The 19,754-nt window shown below is 44.2% G+C and overlaps 1 protein-coding gene across 9 annotated transcripts in view; it reads left to right on the forward strand.

Annotated features, from left to right (window-relative positions):
- TRAF1 (TNF receptor associated factor 1) overlaps positions 1 to 19,754 on the forward strand; it is a 78,956-nt gene that overhangs the window by 32,126 nt on the left and 27,076 nt on the right. For 2 of the 9 annotated variants that reach the window (XM_075905476.2, XM_075905477.2), the window contains 2 exons: positions 6,493 to 6,714; positions 9,684 to 9,768. In XM_075905476.2, the coding sequence (XP_075761591.2) occupies positions 6,493 to 6,714; positions 9,684 to 9,768 (307 nt within the window). Of the gene's footprint in view, positions 1 to 151; positions 2,410 to 2,436; positions 3,765 to 6,492; positions 6,715 to 9,683; positions 9,769 to 19,754 lie in introns of those variants that run through there. The other 7 variants (XM_075905483.2, XM_075905482.2, XM_075905484.2 and 4 more) reach the window with 7 other exon arrangements.

Below are 19,754 nucleotides of genomic sequence, written 5' to 3' on the forward strand. Positions count from 1 at the left end.
CACCCAATGTGTATTTTGTGGTCCTAGTTCTAACACTATAAAAGCAGAGGTTTATAATGGAAACATTGACTGATCTTTACTACCAGCCATTCAAACCTATTGAGTTCTATATGGTGTTTCCATCGAACCCTTTCATTTTGTTAACATTCAGGACTATGCTATGGTATGTGATGCTGTCTAGCCTCAGAACATCTATGAATAAACTTGCAATACATTGAAGCAGGAAGCATGGATGGAATGGTGTTAGCATCCAATCCTACAACTGTCACTCAACCCAAACTCCCATTCACGTAAGTGGCCCTTAATTTTTAAGGCCATCAGTTTCAACATGAACCTTACCAAAACTTATCTCATGTGGCCGCTGTCACCCTCACATATCTTATTAAAATTAGAAGCCTGATTTTTAAAAGGTTACACGTGCAATCACTATGATTGCATGTAGGGCTGGCTTGACCATTAGGGCACTAGGCTTACAGGGGCGCTAAAAACCCAGCCAATAGGAACAGTGTGGGGAAAAGCCAGCTGATGAATGCTTCCCTGTACTGCTCTCCCCCCAGCCAGGGAGAAGCGGGGAGAGAGCATCTTTCTTCCCCTGCCAGACAGAGCTGGCCTCATAGGGGTTTTAGGCCATTTCCCCCACTGTTTCCCCCAAATGTGGAGTGTGTGCCAAAGTCCTAATTCAACAAGGGCACCAAAAACCCTTGGGCTGGCCCTCACTGCATGCGCAAATCAGGTAATTGCAGACCCATATTGCTACAATTAGCCATTTACATGTGCAATGACAGTAATTAATATTAATCTATAGCTTGTATGTCACACCTTTCATCCACAGAGTTCCATGTGATTCGCCCAGCACCATACAGGGAAACTATGGCAGCAGCTGTATTAGAATCACTGAACTGGAAGGAACCTCAAGAGGTCATCAAGTCCAGTCCCTTGCCATCCAGACATTCTGACCCCCAATCTCCTGCCCTAATTATAAGGCTACACTGGGTGATGTTTATATTGACCTAGTGTTATAACCTCAATCCCATTTTCCTCAGGTTTTTTTAACTGTTAATCATTTTCTGACAAAGCAAGGACCAAATTCTGCTCTTGCTGACACTCCTGAAAGCCTGTTGACTCCAGTAAGATTGTATGGGCGTAACTGAGAGGAATTTGGTCCCAGGAGGAGATTTTTAATGAACAAAATGAAAGGGTTGAGAACATAAATATGGGAAACCTTTTCTAAGAACTTCTTGAACTCCTAAAATAATCTGATCCTAGTCTCTGAAAATACCAGCCACCACAAAATACTAGATATTCGTCTCTAAATTCCATGAATAGATTAGTGGACAGCTGTGATTTGAAAACAATCTTGGACCATGAAACAGAAGGAGCTAAAATGTTTTCTGTTACAGATAACAGAGCTTGAAATGGCAAAGAAAGCCGAGCAGCTGCCCATCTATTATGTTCCATAAAGAGACCCTGTCCATTTTGTAGCAAGTTTTCAGTGTGTAGTTAATACTTCCTGTTGTTTTTTAGTTGACCCCTCAGCAGACTGAAAATAAAATTAATGTTTCTAATAATTCCATTCAAACCTTTCCAGTTCTACCTTTCTTAAAACAATGATTGTTGCTACAATGATGGTGTGGAAACATTCCCGGGAGCAGTGCTTTTTAGTGCACAATACTAATAGTAGTGGATAGTTGCAAACATGGTCATATTGTGTGTGCATGAGCACCACTAATACAGCTTTGGGGAAAGTATAAATATTGTAAGTCCTACATAAACAGTGTCTACCTTTTTAGATCTACTTTCCCACTGTGCTTGATTTTTTTAAACGACTCTTTTGAAATCTAAAGAACATATCTCTCAGATGATGACAAATGCTATTTTCTTATGTTATGTGACATTGTCTATTTAAGAGAGGAAGGTGGGAGTTTAATGGAAAGATTTTTGGGAATGTTTTCTCTTGCCTGTACCATAGCTGTGACAGAACACTTGAAAAAAGAACATTGCTATATGGGGCAGACAACCAAAGAGCTGAGTCACACAACAACCATGTGAGTGGAGCTGATGAATGTTTCTGAGCTCTTAAAAAAAAACCCACACATGAATATAACTATTTACCACATAAGGAGAGGGGAAGGAAAGAGGCAGGAAGTTCAAGATCTCACCTAAATGTTTCTTTCAGCCTTTCTATAATGCAGTACAGAAAATACATGCAGAATTAAAGAAGTACTTTTGGGCAGGGCTGGGCTAGATAGACCATTGGTCTGATGCAGTATTTGCACTTGTAACTTTCTCTGTAAGGGTCCAGTCCTGCTAAGTATGGAGTAGCCTGAATTCCCACTTTACGATTCTTCTGTCAACTTTTCCTCAGGGGAAAAAAAAGAGAACCCCCTTCTTATGAAGAAACCTTCCTAGGTATGTGGTCTAAATGAAATTACTGAAAAAGATCTGGGGATTCTAGTGTAGCATAAACTGAAATGGAGTCAACAATATGATGATCTTGCCAAAAAGGCTATTGTCATTCTAGAGTATATTAAAGGGCATGCCATATGTAAAACAGTAGGTAATTGTCCTGCTCTACTTGGCACTGGTGAGGTTTCAGCTGGAGTACTGTGTCCAATTCTGGGTGCTTAATTGTTCTCCATGTGTGCTGGAGGTTGGGCAAGAAGTAATGGACTTAATACACAAGGAAAATTTAGGCTAGATATTAGGAAAAGCTTTAAGTCCTTTGTAGTGTTGTAGCCCTGTAGGTCCTAGGATATTAGAGAGTGAGATGGGTGAGGTAATGTCTTTTATCAAGCTAAGTTCTGGAATAGGCTTCCAAGGAAGGTTGTGGAATTCTCCTCTTGGAGGATTTTAAGAATGAGCCAGAGAAACACCTGTTAGGAACGGTCTAGGTTGACTTGAGGCTGTCTCAGTGCAGGGCGTTGGACTTGATGACTTCCCAGGGGGCCCATCCAGCAGACATTTCTATGAAAACAAACACCCCCCCCCCAAAAAAAAAAATCAGGGTTTTGTTGTGTCGTAAAATGTAACAGCTGGCAAAAAAATTACAAAACCTTAATATTTGGTTTTGTAAGACTCTTTTAAAAAAAACCCCACAAACTTAAATGGGGCTGTAATGTACCTATCCATGTACATGTACAAGAGCTGAGAGAGCAGTCGAGTCATTTTGACAATCTTTGTATTGAGGGGATCATGCTCCAAATGTTCAAAACCAAAGACGTTTAGAGTTAGGCCTGGGTGTTCTTATTTAGGTATCCAGGAGCGGGAGACTCTTCTGAGTACTCTGCAGATAGTACGAGATTCTCCCTCTCCGAGCGCCTCCATTCCCCCACGACCACTGGGGACCCCCGTTTGCTTCCCCAGCCCCCCCAGGAGAGTCACCCCCACATATTGGGGATCCTTCTGAGCTCCCTCCTATGAGAAACCCCTTTGAGGCCCCCCCAACACACACACTCTCCCCAGCCTCCCCCCACTTTGGGGATGTCAGTGAGGGTCCCCCAGCAGGGATTTCTGAGCCCCCAATCCCCTCCCATTTGGGGGATCCCTTGAGCTCCCCCAACCCCGTAACACCCCCCATCCCTGTGCCGCCCCCCCTTTCCCTCCGCCCGGGGGATTTCAGGCCCTTCTTCGCTTTCTCTTCGCGGCTGCACGAGGAGCCGGCTCCGGCCTGCCGGAGGGAAGCGCCGCAAGCGGCGGCTGGGGGCAGGGCCGGGCCGGGGGGAGCTACGCGCCGGGCCGGGCTCCTGCCGCATCCCGGGGCACAGGTAAGGCGGGCGGGTACCGCGATCTCCCCTCCTCCGGCTGGGCTGGGCGAGCGGGACCGGCCAGGGGGCTCCAGACCCCCCTCCCGGCGCTGGCCGGGATCCAGCCCCCCCTGCGGTCAGCCCCCCCCCCACGCCTCCCACCCCGGGCAGGGGCCAAGGACCCAGCGCCCCTCCACAAACCCCCCTTCCCGGCCGCCGCCTCCAGACCCAGCCAGAAGGGAAAGCGAAACCAGCCGCGATGCTGCTTCCCCAGCGCAGCCTTGGCCTGGGATGCCCGGCCGGCCAGAGGGGATGGGCAGCGAGCGCTCCTGGCCTTGAGACCCTTCCCCCTGCACCCCCTGGCTCCTGGCGGGGCGCTGCGGAGAGATGCTGCTTTCTCCGGGCCCTGCCGTAGGGTCACCGCACTGAGCTTTCAAAAAGGAGGGAGCCTGTCTGCATCCGGATCTAGCGACTCACGTTGTATTCCTGGCTTCTGTAGCAGTGTCTGAACCTTTTTATAAAGTACCCTCCCCCCCTTTTTTTAAGTATCCCCAGTACCAACCGTTTTCAGACACACCATTTTTTTTCTACCCTTGCAACACATTTGTTTAAACAACTTAGTCGGAGCTGGGCGGGCGATGACGTTTTTGGGTGTCAACAGTAGAAAAAGAATCAAACGCTGTCACACGTAAAACAGAAATTCAGTTTTCTTCACATTTCAGTTGTGATGACGTACCGCCCCAGACCTCTCTGGAGTACCCGTAAGGGTACTCGTGCCACTGGCTGAGAAACACTGTTATATAGTATACGTAACTAAAAACTCAGTGGTAGGGTTTTCAGGCCCAGTGACTGAGATCCGCTCTGTGTCTATGGGAAAAGCCCTGTGCACAATGTGCAAGGCCACTTTCAGAGCCTGTATAAAAGCCCGTAGTAGTTTCCGTGACACATTCTTAGCTTGTGCGTTTGTTAGATGAGACCTTGGGGGAGGGAAATCGATGGAGGTGTTTGCCAACCTGATAAAAATGCAGCTGGTAGCCAGCAAAAGCAAGCCATTGACTTGCAGGGATACGATAATTTAGCCATCTGGCCTCCTTAGTACTAGGGATATGAATGGGTAACCAGGCGATGCTTACCGGGTAGTGGTTAACCTGTATCCAGGAGCTGCCTGCAGCCTGCTATGGGCAGAGGGCTGCTCCAGTCCCTCAGGAGTCAGGAGTTGTCCCCCCATCTTTTTGGGGGGCGGGGGCAGGAGCAGAAGCCAGCCCCCACTATGCACTGGGCTGTTGGCACATGCTGCTCCCTCCCCCCCCAGGGGACCAGTAGTGGCAGCCCAACGGGGGGGGGGAAGGGAGAGGACAGGAGCAGGATCCCAATTAACCAGTTAAACTCCTTAGTACTAGGTTACAAAATCATCTTGACAGAGTTAAACCCTTCAGAGTGTCCGTACTTATTTTCTGGCCACTGCAGAATCTTCTCTGCAGTTTCTACTGTCTGACTTTTTATTCTTCAGCTTGGTGTCTTTTCATCTTATTTCAAGTCTTAACTGAAAACAGCTTTTTGATGCCTAAGCCTGTTAGAAGCTCCCTCCCGTTCTTAGGAGTTTTTGTTTATTAATCTTTTCTGATGTAACATGTTTAGGGATACAGTATGTATTCAAAGTGCCCCACAAAAAGGAAAACAGTGCAGCCTTACAGCTGTTTACACAGGCAAAAGTCCCACAGACATCAATGGGAGACTTTCTGCCCAAGAACTACAGGTTATCTAGTCTAGGCTATTGATCACCACAGAAAAATGTGCAGAGATGGTCTTATAATTGTACAGTATTATATTCCTCTAGGTTCCTGGCTGATCAGATCCTGTGAGAGTTTTTAGGCCAGGCAAAAACTGCGCTCTGTTCCCTGAGTTAAAAACATGAACATTCATTCAGTTTTTCAGATTACTAATTAACGGTTTCTGCTAATGTCACGATTGGTACTGAGATGGGCAATAGTGCGTTAGTGCTGTCGTGAGAAAAATGTGCTTCATAAAGGTGCAATTATGAATTATATTTGTACCAGTTTTCGATACAATAAAACCTGAATTTTCCAAACAGTTCTTGAGCCTTCTGGAGCCAGTGTTGGCTTGATGTTCAAGATGTTCTTTGACTACAGCAAGAGCTGGAAGTTCTCAGCAAATCAGACCCTCTGTGTATAGTGACTAGACTGACATTAGTTGCTAGTGGACTTGTGTTTTCCTGCCTCTGTCTTCATTTATGACCATGGGGAAATCACCACACTTCTACGTGCTGGAGTTTCCACATCTGTCAAATGTAATCATGGACAAGCTTGGGGTGAAATGGGAACTAGAATTCTGTGACTGGGGATTTACTCTACAGGAAATAATTCTGCTGTGTGATATTGACGAATGGCATTATGCTTCTAAAAAGAACAGAAATATTTACTTTGCCCTCAACACAAACCTGAAAAGTACATAAAGCCCCCCAGCTTCCCCTTGACTATAATGTAGCTGTTTTCATTTTGTGATTCAGGGGAATTTTAAATTGTACAGTAATTTCCTGCTGGTACCTAGTCAAACCCCACCATGGCACTTAGTCACGCATGTCAGCTACAGATTTAATTAAACAGATCACTAGATTACTTCACTGGTTTGAAGTTGCCTGGCAGACTTTGATGCTCAATGTATTATTTCGCATCTAAGGGAGTGGTTGTCTGCTTGTTTCAGCAGTTAGTGTGTTCCACGTCTTTCACAGCATTTTACTTCAGATGGCTGAGAAGGCAACCAGAGTGTCTCCGGATGGCCCCGTCTCAACTCCTGATGAAAACGAATTTCCCTTTGGTTATCCTACCTCCATCTGTGAGACTGTCCCCGATCACAAATACCTCTGCAGCAGCTGTAATAACGTCTTGAAGAAAGCCCAGCAAACACTGTGTGGGCATAGATACTGCTCGGCTTGTCTGTTGTGGATTGTACGGTAAGTTCTTTCTACTGGGGACCACGTGATAAGACATATGTTAAGACGACAGATTTCAAGTGGCAGGTTCTGTATATTCAACCCTAGTAGGATGATCTGTTGTGATAAAAGTTGAAAGAAAGTGCTTGAGTAGAGGTTGAAAATACCTGGGATTTGGATACCAGTAATGTTATTATCCATGTATATTTTGTTACAGTGATATTATTTTCAGGATGTACAGGTTGGACCTCCCTGGTCCGGCATCCGTAGGATCTGACTGGTCCCAAAAAAGGGAGTTTGCTGGACTAGGGAAGGTCAGGCCTTAGGGCTCTCCCAGGGAGGCACCAGCCTCCTGGCTGGACTCCCCTCCTGGCCACCGACCCTGGCCCCCAGGCTCTGCTGCGCCTGGCTGCCTGCTGCTGGGCTCTGCTTCCAATCACTGGCCCTGTGGACTACTGACCTGCCAGCCGGACTCCTTACCCCCCAGCCACCAACCTCAGACTGCCAACCCACTGACCTGGCTTTGCTCTGGGCTGCTGGCCTGGTAGGATCCCTGACCTCAGACCACTGGTCTTGCGGGCTGCTGGCCCACTGGACCAGCTTTGTTCCCACTCACTGGCAACCTCAGCTGCTCAGGTCTCTCTTCTAGGGCTCTCTGGTTCAGCAACATCCACGGTCCTGCTGGACCACAGATGTTGCCGAACTAGAGAGTCCCAGACCTGAAAGGTTCAACCTGCATGTCTTGTAGACTTGGAGTGTGATCTAGTGATCAGGATTCCTAGGGTCTCCTCTTGGCTCTGCTACTGACTTACTGTATAACCTTAGGCAAATTACCTCTCTGTACTTCAGTTTCCTTTCCCCGACTGAAAAAAGGAATAGAGTCATATTGAGACTATTGTGAAGTTACCTTAACACTTGTAAAGTGCTTTGCAATCTTTGGATGAAAGGTCCTTTAGAAGCTTAAAATGTGGTTATTTCAGACTATTATAAAGTGTATGATGTAAAATCTGGGTCACTGCCCAGTGAAGAACCAACCCTCCGAGCAATCCCAGTCTTTTTGCTTGGAGATAGATAAATATTGTTCTCAATTGGTTAGCTGCTTCTCCCCTCGCCTCTTTAAATATATACCCTGATTAAACTGTAACAAAACCCTGAGTCAGTCAGCCAGCTAGCTGCATGTGACAGAGAGGTCAAAGCACTATAATGTAATGACATTTTACATTGAATACATTGGGCTTCCTAGGCTAAATTCTGCTTGGTCTCACTGGTGTGAATCCAGAATAATTGCACTGCAGTCAGTGGAGTCACTTGCACCCCTGAAAGTAAGAGCCGAATTTGCCCTGACTGCTTATCTCGTCTCATGACAACCTTGTCATGTAACTGAAAGCTGAACCAAACCGTCCTATGAGTACTGTCAAGGCAGTAATGTCATGCTCTTCATCTGGTCACAAGGACACTTTTCTGCTGGGTTTCTTGAATGGAGGTAATGGATGGTAATTGCAGCATCTCAGAAGTGCAAGCCTCTTCCTGAAAAGTTGTGGGCTCTCCCTTTAGCTGCACAGTTTACATGATAACTTCAGAAACATTTCAAACTAAACCCAGAGCATTTTGTGGCTGTGTTACTGGAAAGCACGAGGATGCCAAGCTAGAGTTCACTCCTGCACCAGCTATGCCATTGCTCTTCATTTGTAAACACAATAGCCAATTTTGCAAGTTAACACTACATCGAAGGCCTGTGTGAATGAAGAGAAGATTGAGCCCTGAGATGTAGCCTGGCAATTAAAAACCTAGCTGCCTATCAGAGAAGAAAAGACATTATTTCTGTGTTAAAAAACCTTTAGATTTCAGGCCTCAGAGGGGTCGCTGTGTTTGTCTGTAACTTTAAAAACGAGTAGTCTTGTGGCACCTTACAGACTAACAAAATTATATAGTATCATGAGCTTTCGTGGGCAAAAAACACGTGATGAGCTGGAGAAGAAATATCAGATACCAGGTATTTTATAACAGAGAGAGAAAGAAAAAAAGTCCCTGTCAATTGTAGTGCCTGTGCTAATGAGGCTAATTAAGCGGGCTGGAAGTGTCCCGTACTTAGCATTTGATGTAAAAATGCAGTGGGAAAAGCAAGGAAGGCCGACTTTATAGTGCGATATCCAGTTAATGTCTTTGTTCAAGCCCAGGGAAACATTAGCACCTGTCCTACAACTGATAGCTACTTTTTTTCCCTTTCTCTCTCTGTTATAAAATACCTGGTTTCTGCTATTTCTACTCCAGCTCATCATCTGGTGAAGTGGGTTTTGCCCACGAAAGCTCATGACACTATATACTTTTGTTAGTCTCTAAGGTGCCACAGAATTACTCATTGTTTTTAGATTTCAGGGTATCCTATCCTACGTAGCGTTAGTGCCTGCCTCACTGAGAGTGTGCCCACACAGCAGGGAACTTGAAACAAGCTATGCAAATTGAGCTACGTCAGTTGCATAGCTTATATCGAAATAGCTTATGTCGTAACTGAGAGCGTCTACACAGCACTGATTTCAAATAGAGCACTCTTCCTCTGACTTCCCTTACTCCTCGTGCAATGAGGGCTACAGGAGTCAGAGCAAGACAAGATTTCGACTTTATTTTGAAATAACTGCCAGCTGTGTAGATGCGGACTAAGTTATTTTGAAGCAACACTAATTATTTTGAAATAATGTTACTGTGTAGATGTATCCTGAGAGAAGTAGATACCCACCTTTGCTGGCTTTGTGGAGCAGATTAGTCATGGCGGTTTGGATTTTTTAGATAGACGGTTACAAATTGTGGACTACATTGTAGTCCCATTAAAGTTAATAGCAGTTTTGCCGTTTTCTTTCATAAAGCTGGTCCTTTTACCATAAAGCATGTGGACTTTGAGCTAAAATGAATGCTTCTGTTTTTTCATCATTCTTGAAACAGAGGGTCTCTGAATTATATTCACAAATCATTTTTTGAAATTTTTTCCCCACCAGAAACAATAAAAACCCAATTTGCCAGAAATGTAATGTGGATGATCCTGGAACTACAAATGAAGACAGATTGTTGACAGAAGAAAGGGTATGTTATCATGTTTGTACTAATGTATCACTTATCTTGCTGGACTAATGCTAGAGTCATGAAAACTTTATTTTAAAATGAGGGGATAATAAAGAAAGTGGTAGTCCCTGATTCCAGAGTTGTGCATATTAACCTAAGCACCTTAACATCCTGTATTTTCCTTCAGTTTTGATTGAAAAAGTGGATGTATGTAGCATCTTGCAAACTCCATGAAGTTCTGCATCAAGAAGGCCACACGCACTCCACACAGAGCCTCAATTATGATTGTTATTATCTAACATCATATTGTGGTCGCATCTACAGATCGCAGCCATCTCAGTGCCCCTTTGTGCTAGGCCAGAGGTCTCCAACCTTTACACACCCAAGATCACTTTTTAAATGACAGACCAAGCCAAGATCTACCACCCCGCCCCTTCCTTGAAGCCCTGCCCTCTCTATTCTCCTCCTCTCCATCACTTGCTATCCCCAATCCTTATACTGCTACTTAAAAAAAAAATTCCCACCATTCCTCACAGCTACTCACCCGTGCTGTTGCTCAGTGAGTAGCTGCTCCTCAAATGAGGAAATCTAATGTAAATGTACTGCACAGGTGCGCAGTTTAGAGAGGGCTCGAGAGCTACTCTTAGAGCCTCCGAGATCTACCGGTAGATCGCGATCGACTGGTTGGTGACCATGGTGCTAGGCACTGTACAAAAATGTATCCACACCATAATCAAAGCCAGCCAGGAAACAGAGGGAGACAGATTTGTGGGTTGGAGACAAAACTTTATCTGGGGCTGGTCCAAGACTGTGAAATGAAATCCCCTAAGAACTAAAATCCATCACTATCATCCTGTTTCTGTGGTCCACGTGCAAGGCGCCTTTCTTTGACCTTCCTTTTCTAAAATAAGCACATAGCAACAGATATGTTTACATAACTAAAACACGGCAATGCACGTGCTTCTCCCTCTGGAGAGAGGATGAGAACAAAGCCCACTTGACAAATGTTAGTTATATTACCTAACATACTTCCTGGAAGGTGGCTCAGAGAATACACTGGCAAGTGGGGTACGAAAACCTGTATCTCTTATATATTTGGGGGTATGTCTACACTACCCCGCTAGTTCGAACTAGCGGGGTAATGTATGCATACCGCACTTGCTAATGAAGCCCGGGATTTGAATTTCCCGGGCTTCATTAGCATAAGCGGGGAGCCGCCATTTTTAAATCCCCGCTGCTTCGAACCCCGTGTAGCGCGGCTACACGGGGCTCGAACTAGGTAGTTCGGACTAGGGTCCTATTCCGAACTACCGGTACTCCTCGTGAAACGAGGTGTACCGGTAGTTCGGAATAGGACCCTAGTCCGAACTACCTAGTTCGAGCCCCGTGTAGCCGCGCTACACGGGGTTCGAAGCAGCGGGGATTTAAAAATGGCGGCTCCCCGCTTATGCTAATGAAGCCCGGGAAATTCAAATCCCGGGCTTCATTAGCAAGTGCGGTATGCATACATTACCCTCCTAGTTCGAACTAGGAGGGTAGTGTAGACATACCCTGAGAGAGTTTGTCTGTCTGCCTGCCTGTTTGTCCATCTGTTTTTAGACTGTTTGTTCAAGAACTCCTCCTAAACAGCAAGAGCTAGGACCACCAAATTTGGCATGATGCTTCCTCTTATCATAACTTAAAGCCAGGCCAGGACAATGGGATGTGCGTGGAATGTGATTGGTTCTCATCCAAGAGAAAGGGAGGCTGTGATTCATTTATACTCCTGAATGACCACCGGGGGGAAGCAAGTGCTCCAGCCCTGGGGAGAAACTGCCCACTGTCCAGCGCAGCCCCCACCGCCCCAGGCTGGCCCTGGGGAGAAGCTGGTGGCTGGGCAGCCCCCATCACCCTAGGCCAACCCTGGGGAGCAGCCACTGACTGCCCTGAGCACCCCCACCTCCCAACCTCCTACCCTGACTCCTGAACCTCTACCATGAGCCCCCATTTCCTGCTCTGATACCTGCACCTCACGCCTTCTTCTCTGAGCCCCTCCTCACTTCCCGAACCCTAATTCCTGCACACACACACCCCCACATGCCTACCTCCCTGCCTTAAAGGACCCAAGTAATGCCGGGTAAATCATCTAGTAAAAAATAATAAATGAATGTAGACTGACCAGCTGGAGAACATTGTGAGAGCGAGAGAGCCTGGAGAGCATCATAAAAAACTCACTGTTGAAAGTAATCAGACAAAAATAGCCACTGACAAATTTTCCATCCAGGAGCTTTTCACTGAAGAATAATTTTGATGATGAGGATTTTCATTGGGGTTTGGTTCCAGAAATGTTCTCAGAACAGCACTGGCCAGAATCTTCTTTCCCTCATGTTTGCCAGGCAGTAGGGGAGCTCGCAGCTGGTATCAGTGGTTCAATGCCCCAGAGAACAGCCGCTGCACTATTCTCCATGGGGACCAGTTCACCCTATAGCATGACTACTGGTCCTCAGCTCTTGCTCCCGAATCCCCTACTGCCTGGTTTTATGGAATAGTGCAAGAAAGCATGCTTGGTAATCGAACTAAATCTCCTTTGTGGGGAATGGTGTGAAGCAAAAGCCATCTGCACCTAGGTCTCAATGGAGAAAGGGAAAGAAAATAAAGTACTGGGCAAAAGGCACCCATAAAATGAAAATTTGAGAGAAGATGCTGGATTCTGTAGGATCTTGGGAAAATATCTAATTCTGTAGGAAATTCTGCAGCTACTCTATGTCAGAATACCTGGGGTCCAGGGTTAACCCTAGCTACTGCTCGTGATATTTATCAGTCCCTTGGGATTTCTCTAGCATGGGATACCTAGAAAACTGGTCAAGGGACTTTCCTAAGAAATTGTAGGTGGAATGCGGTGACCAGCGCGCCAATCTTGTGAGTGGATCCCTAATGCCTGCACAGAGTACTGGGGAAATTCAGTGGGGCTTCACGCTGGTTTGAGGACTCTGCTTGTGAATCAGCTTGCAGGGTCGAGGTCCTGAGTTTATAAATGAATGGTGCGTGCACACAGCACCCTAAAATCGAAATAAGATACGCAACTTGCTATGAAAACTGTTGAAAGATTTATAAGCCGTCCATTTTTCTTGTGCAGAGATAGATTGGCCCCTGTGTATTTTATCTGAGTGAGACCAGGAAGCACCCAATATCCTGTGCATTTCTAAAGTTGGATATATGGCTAGCCCTGAGATTTTTAATATTACGGATTTTTCTTTTACCCTTTGTTTTCTCTCCCAACTATTAAACCATAAAAGACATTGTCTGTGGTGACAAGTATATCAAATGGTTAAGACATATGTGGAATAAGTAGCATAAGTGACTTTTTAATAAAACTTGACTTTATCTAAAAAGGAGACATGAGTCTGAACTGTCTCTGCAGGGTTTTCCCACAGGGATGAGTTTTCCCTCTTAAGATTTTGGTTTCGTCAGTGAAGCCAGAGCCGCAGCATGACAAATCCAGCATGTACTCATTGCTGAAAAGAGCCCGTGGCATTTAGATGTGTCACAACTTCCTCCAAGTTCTGGAGTCTGTTTGTATCTGGGGCAGGCTGGTTCGGGCCTGGCTTTCCTTCTCATATGGCGGAAGTCGTCCTTCGTGCCATGTACTCTAGCCTCATCCCATGCTCCTGCATAGGGTTGAATTTCACCCTTAGTGAAGGGTGATATTGGCTTTTGAATATATTTGGTGTTTGTAAATGTGAATTCAAGTCAAACCTGAGATGTAGTGCAATTTCAGTGGTATGAACGTTATGGCTGTCGGTGGGGCAGAATGATAGAGAAGAGATGGCGAACCATAACAATGAAATAGAGAAGATGCTGGTTCTCGCTCCTTAGACTTCATTCAGACCCTTTTGATGTCAATGGGAATCTTTTCCTTTACTTCATTGGGCTGTAGATTGGGCCCTTTTGAGAGGAGATGGGGGAGTTCCGTGTTGGCATTGCTGTTGACAGATTTCCATTGATGTTCCGGTGGGCCAGAGCGAGTGGTTCAAATGAATGATCCTTTGAGGGAGTCGCCGGCCTGGGGGGAAGAAAGAGAGGAGGGCGATTTGCCCTTTGCCGTTCCGCACAGCTGCTCTGCTTGAGCTGCGTCCATAATGATTAACATATATGAGAGTGAAACAGAAAGCACAGAGGACGCTGTCACCAGGACTGTCCCTCTGAAGTTAGATGCATTTATAATAATCTGTTCTGTAATGCCAGGAAATTCTCAAGTTCTTTTTTGACATAATAAAAACTCCACTGTGGGGTTGTTAAACTGCTTTTTCTTTTCTTTGGTTTTGGTCATTTTCCAGCTGTGCACAAGGCTGCAAGCGTTCAGCGGCCAGTGCTGGTTGATTCAGAGGAAGATCTATATTGTATTTAATTGCACTGTGGTGTAATATCGGATTACAATATGCATTAACCAGCTGGGACTAAATTGTGTACTCATTCACACCTGTCCATATGATTGCAAATTTATGCAATGCGAAGTCTACTGCAACTTATGTATAGAGGTTCTGTTGAAGATGTCATGGTCTGGAGTGTTGAGCATGGGACTGAGAGCCAGGAACTCTTGAATTTCGACTCCATTTTTGACAGTAACTTGATCTATGGTCTTGTTCAAGGCATACAGGGATCCTCATACATACATATCTTTGGGGGTGGTTTGATGGTTTCATAGTCAATGTAAAACACTATGTGAATGGTAACTGTTAACATTGGAAAAACTGTGTTCTTAAGAACCTGGCCATATACTTTGTAAATCATCATATTTTTATAAAATATAGACTGGATGAATATTACAAGCATACTGAAAACTGGCCAGTAAGCCCCTACAGGGAGGTCCTTACTCATACACAGCCTATGCTGTGATGTAGAGCACCTAAAAATTCAGGGCACCTCTAGATATTACTGTCCACTCACCCACCTCTTCCTGTCCTTGTTCTGTGGCCTTGCTTCCTCCAGAGGGGATCTAGTTCACTTAAAATAAAAAAGCCTGCCAGGGCTACTAACACAACACGGACCCCATGAAAGAGCATTCAAGCAGCAAGGTAGCTATTTAACAGGCATTTGCCAGCCCCAGGTCCATACTGTCAGTTTCTGAATTTCCTGTGGTAGTTGGCAGGATCTTAGTTGGAAATTTGCTATACAAATATGTCATCAGTGTGGTGCTAAGGATCATAAAATCACATCTCTCAAAAAATTGTCATCCTCACCCTGGCTGCCATCGGGCACGGGAGCACCCGTTTAATAGTACTGCGTAGGGCCCCATTAATCCTAAGGATAGCTCTGAGCATCTATTTAAAAATGTAGAGACAAAGGTACAAGTATTTTAGTTTTTTTAAATTATTTTCATGGAATATAAGCACTGAGGCTTTTATTTTTAGTTCTGTTTCCAAGCAGTGGCCCATTTCCATACCACTACAGGACAATTTATGACATCAAATGCACACAGACGCAAGCACAGACTGCTTCTCTTGCTCAAATACACATACGGGTAAGAACATTTACCAGACAAGCAAGGTCAAAAGAAACAGCATGATAGATGTTTGTTCAACAAAATGCAAAAATCCCTATATCCTGATAAATGATTTTTTTTTGCCTTAACTGGATGGAGCTCTTGAATATTTAAAAGAAATTAATTAATATCATTTTCAAGAAGGTGGGTGTTGAAAGGTAGTGTGTACTCATTAAGTCATTTTCCCCATGTTTATAACGTTTGGTTTGTCCATATGAAAGCCTGACATTGCAGGGTTCAGTAATAATAGTCTACCAAAGAAAATGGAACAAATTAATCAGATAATTGCAGTTATGAGGGCACTGTTTGTTCATTCAAGAGACATGGATCAACCATACTAGAAAGCATTAGTCTTCCATTAAATCTGGAATCTTGTCTCCTACTGCAGCTAATGCTATATGCTTCAGAGATAAAGTGTAAAACCCCCATCATAAACCTAATTTTCCAGGAGGGAGAATTCCTTCCAACACCAGCTGGTGATAATCTTATGCCCTGAAGCATGAGGATTCATAGTGCAGATGTTCTAGAGCAAGTAACTAGGAGTTATGGTTACCAAGTTTCATTTCCAGCTCTCCTGATGACTCACTATATGACCCTTGCTAAGTCACAAAAATCCCTGATGCTCCACAATACCCCTCTGTAAAATGGCTATAGAAAGTAACCTCCCTCCCAGAGGTGTTAAACTTGCTGTAATTTTGCCCAAGAAACAGAAACTTCAGAGGAAGCGAGAAAATATCTCCCCACTGCTTTGGAGACGTTGTAAGTGGAAGTGTACGCAGAAAGTACTTCTCTAGACTATGTGCCATTGAGCAAGTATTAGCAGGCTTGGGACCTGATCCTGCCACCTTGCTCAAGTGAATAGTCTTAGTTACTTGAATGGATACATGTATGAACAGGGTTGGGTCCTACTTTACCAGTTACATAATCATCAAAGTGTCATCAATCAACAGCGTTCGTGAAAAGGAATCAGTTCGGATTTTTGTTTCGAGCCGATAAACCATCCCCCTTCCCTGCCAAAACAAAAAAGAACAGGGTAGCTGATAAAGGGTCCAACCTTCCCATCTACAGCTCAGAGTCTAACACTGTCAGTGTTTATCTTTTAGGGGAGCTTGAGGGATCAGGTGAAGATTCTGCAAAGAGAAACGGGAACTGAGGGTACGTCTAGACTACATTCCTCTTTTGAAAGAGGAATGCAAATGAGGGAAATCGAAAATGCAAACGAAGTGCAGATTTACAAATCTCATGCATCGTTTGCATAATCATGTCCAATTGCTTTTTCGAAAAAAGTTCTTTCGAAAAGAAAAGCAGTCTAGACGCAGTTTTTTTTAAAAAAAACAACCCTTTTTCGAAAGAACCCTGTAAACCTAATTTTTTCAGGAATAAGTGTTCTTTCGAAAAAGGGTTGTTGTTTTTTTCAAAATAACCATGTCTAGACTGCTTTTTTTTTCTTTGAAAAAATGATCGGATGTGATTATGCAAATGAAGCACGAGATTTGTAAATCTGCACTTCATTTGCATTTTCAATTTCCCTCATTTGCATTCCTCTTTCGAAAGAGGAATGTAGTCTAGATGCACCCTGAGAGTGACAACAGTTTAAAGACATTCCATATGTCAAAGAATATAATGCGTTTTTTTTTCTAGAATGAAAAGACTCAATGTTATGGTTTACAAATATTTTAAGGATGTTTTCAACTTCTGACAATGCAGTGCTGTTATATTAATCAGAAGATCTATATGTAAACTAGGGATGTAAAATACCATTTAATTGGCTAACCGGTAAAACATATCGTTTAACCAGTTAATGGGCAGAAGAGCCAGGGGGCGCTCCAGCTTTCCGCTGGGCTGGAACGTGTCCCCCTTCCTCACAGATTGAGGCTGCTCTGGCATCCTAGCCAGAGCAGTCCCCTGCTTGTGGGGTACCTGGGCCCATTGTGGTGGGTGGGAAGCATCTGCAGCCTTAGTGGTTAACCAGTTAAACCTTCACATCCCTAATGTAAACGGGTCTCATGGCAGTAATTGTTACTATATGATGAAATTGACAACAGTTCTTTAACATTGATTTGATGTGTATAGACAGAACTAAATCATTTTATCTTCCTCTTATATGGCAACTCTGTTATTGGAGATTTGCAGCCATAGTAGCCCATTCTGCTAATCTCTTTGTAGCTGAATAGTTCTTTTGGTCCACTCAGGGTATCGCCTCATACATCCCAGGTCATCTTTTTCGGTATAATGTTCTCCTCCAGACAAGCTTTTTCTTCCAGTACCTGTACACGTGCATTGCCTACTGACGCTCTTAAAACATGCCCTGCAAATCGAATCTTTCTTTTAATACAAACTCTAACTGGCATTTGCTGAGTTAAATAATCTCCAAGATTTTTTCATTGGTTACATGATATCCATTATATTTTAAAAGATTGTAGTTTCTTTATCATTGATTGTTTGAATGTCAGTTTTTCACAGCCATAATTTAACACAGACCAAATGCAAGTTAAGCATTTGGAATTTAGTCTTTAGATTGATGTCCTTTCTCATCAGATATTTATTCTTCCAGAATCTCTTTTTCATTCTTGCTACTCTGGTGCTGACTTCAAAATCCAATATTCCCTCTTCTGTAAAGATACCTCTTCTAACCAGTCTAAAAGAACATTGTGTAAGGACTGTGTTTTGTAAAACTGGTTATAACACAGCTTGAACAGTGCAATTACAGAATGAAAACTAATTGCTACAGCGTGAGAGGCAAGACCCAGTGTTTTCCCTTTTCCACAGTTTGTTGCCATTTCAAGTCTTAAAGCCCTGATCTCTTTAATTCTTTTCTGAATTGGTGACTTCTTTCTTGTAATTGCTTTTACCTAATGGGCAAATAATTTTGTTCCCTGGGCTCATGTATAATGGACAGGTTAGAGTTTTGTTAGTGCTGTGTTGTTTCCTAAAGATCTTTCCAACAGGAAGAGATGGAAGCTTTGTTCCTGGGTTAATTAAACCTGGATACAATAGAGGGAAACTTCTGAACTGTCATTCATGCTTAAATTTGACACTTTACACCGGGGTCTTAACAAAGACACTAATTATCTTACCCATTACAAAGATAGCTTCCCCAATTATCACCTCTAATATCATTAGCTCACAGACATTTACCTCCCCCCATCCGCCCTCTGTTCTGAAATTTGATTTGTCCTTTTTATATGTGTTCACTTTTTTTGGATTGTATCACTTTGGTATATATGGTCATGCCTATTTTCTTCCACAATTTGATCTGAGGAAGTGGGTCTGGCCCACGAAAGCTCATCCCTTAATAAACCATCTTGTTAGTCTTTAAAGTGCTACATAGTCCTGTTTTTTGTTTCTGTTGAATATACGGCAGTGATCAAGAGGGACGAAGTAGATGAGATGTTGGAGCTTTTCCTTTTCTGTCTCGTAGTGATGTTATGGGGCTGGGGTGGGGAACCTCAGGCCCAGGGGCTGGAATCCAGCCCCCAAGGCTCAGCCCCTCCCCCCCCCCCACCCATTGTGGAGCTGGTACTGCCCTCCTGCTGCCCCGCCTTCCCCCACCGTGGGGTTGGAGCACACAAAATCTACTAGGCTGCCCTGCCCCCCCAGGCTCTGGTGTGTGAGGGAAATGTGGGGAGTGTCTTTCTCCTTCTCAGTTGGGAACATGTAATTGATTTTTGCTTTTTTTGGGGGGGGGGGGGGGTGTTGCTTCTGACCTGTGTGCGGCCCCTGACTGGTTTTTCTGTGTGTCAGTGGCCCCCGACCCAAAAAAGGTTCCCCACTCCTGTGTGATAGGAGTAATTCTTTCTCTAGAAAGCAGGGAAGGCCTCTTATTATTCTCAGTATGGTGATTGGCTATTTCATATGCGCACTCACTGAAGGAGGACTAGTAACCCTCCCCTGAGCGCTCCGTATTTCGATCTGTGGGGAAACAGTACTTTTCCATATTGTGTTCTTAATACTTATCTCGGTTCTACTGTGTCTCTTTTGCTTGTGCAAGATGTGATATTAAAAGGCTGCCCTGATTCATGTTTTATTCATTTATCGCAGGGTTCTTCACAGTGAATGCAAGAAAAAAAAAAACCTCTGTAGTGCTGGAAGAAGTGCATGCATGTGGTTTGAATTTGTCTAGGCCACTAAGCAAGCTAAATGGAAACAGCCAGAATTTGAGAGCATGTGCCCCTCCCTCCCCCCATCCTGTCCCTCATTCTGGCTGAGTCTTAAATCCTCTTTGCAACAGATAAAGAGGTGTTAACGTCCCCAACTGGAGTGGCATGAGGTATTGTCCTCCATAGTTAAGGTTCCATCAACACATTCTTTGCATGTGCCTATGTTCAGGTTTCTGAGTAGAAAAAAAACTGTATACTGAAAGTTTTCACTGGGAACTGCATATTTTTAATAAGTTAAAATCACTCAAATAATTTAATTTTTGAGCTATAAGAAACAAGTAATAGGATTTCGCAAGCCTTTGGCCTTTTTCTATATACATGTGCAG

This window comes from Pelodiscus sinensis, chromosome 23 (genome assembly GCF_052426305.1).
Source record: "Pelodiscus sinensis isolate ZL-2025 chromosome 23, ASM5242630v1, whole genome shotgun sequence".
In the NCBI taxonomy this organism is placed as follows: Eukaryota; Metazoa; Chordata; order Testudines; family Trionychidae; genus Pelodiscus; species Pelodiscus sinensis.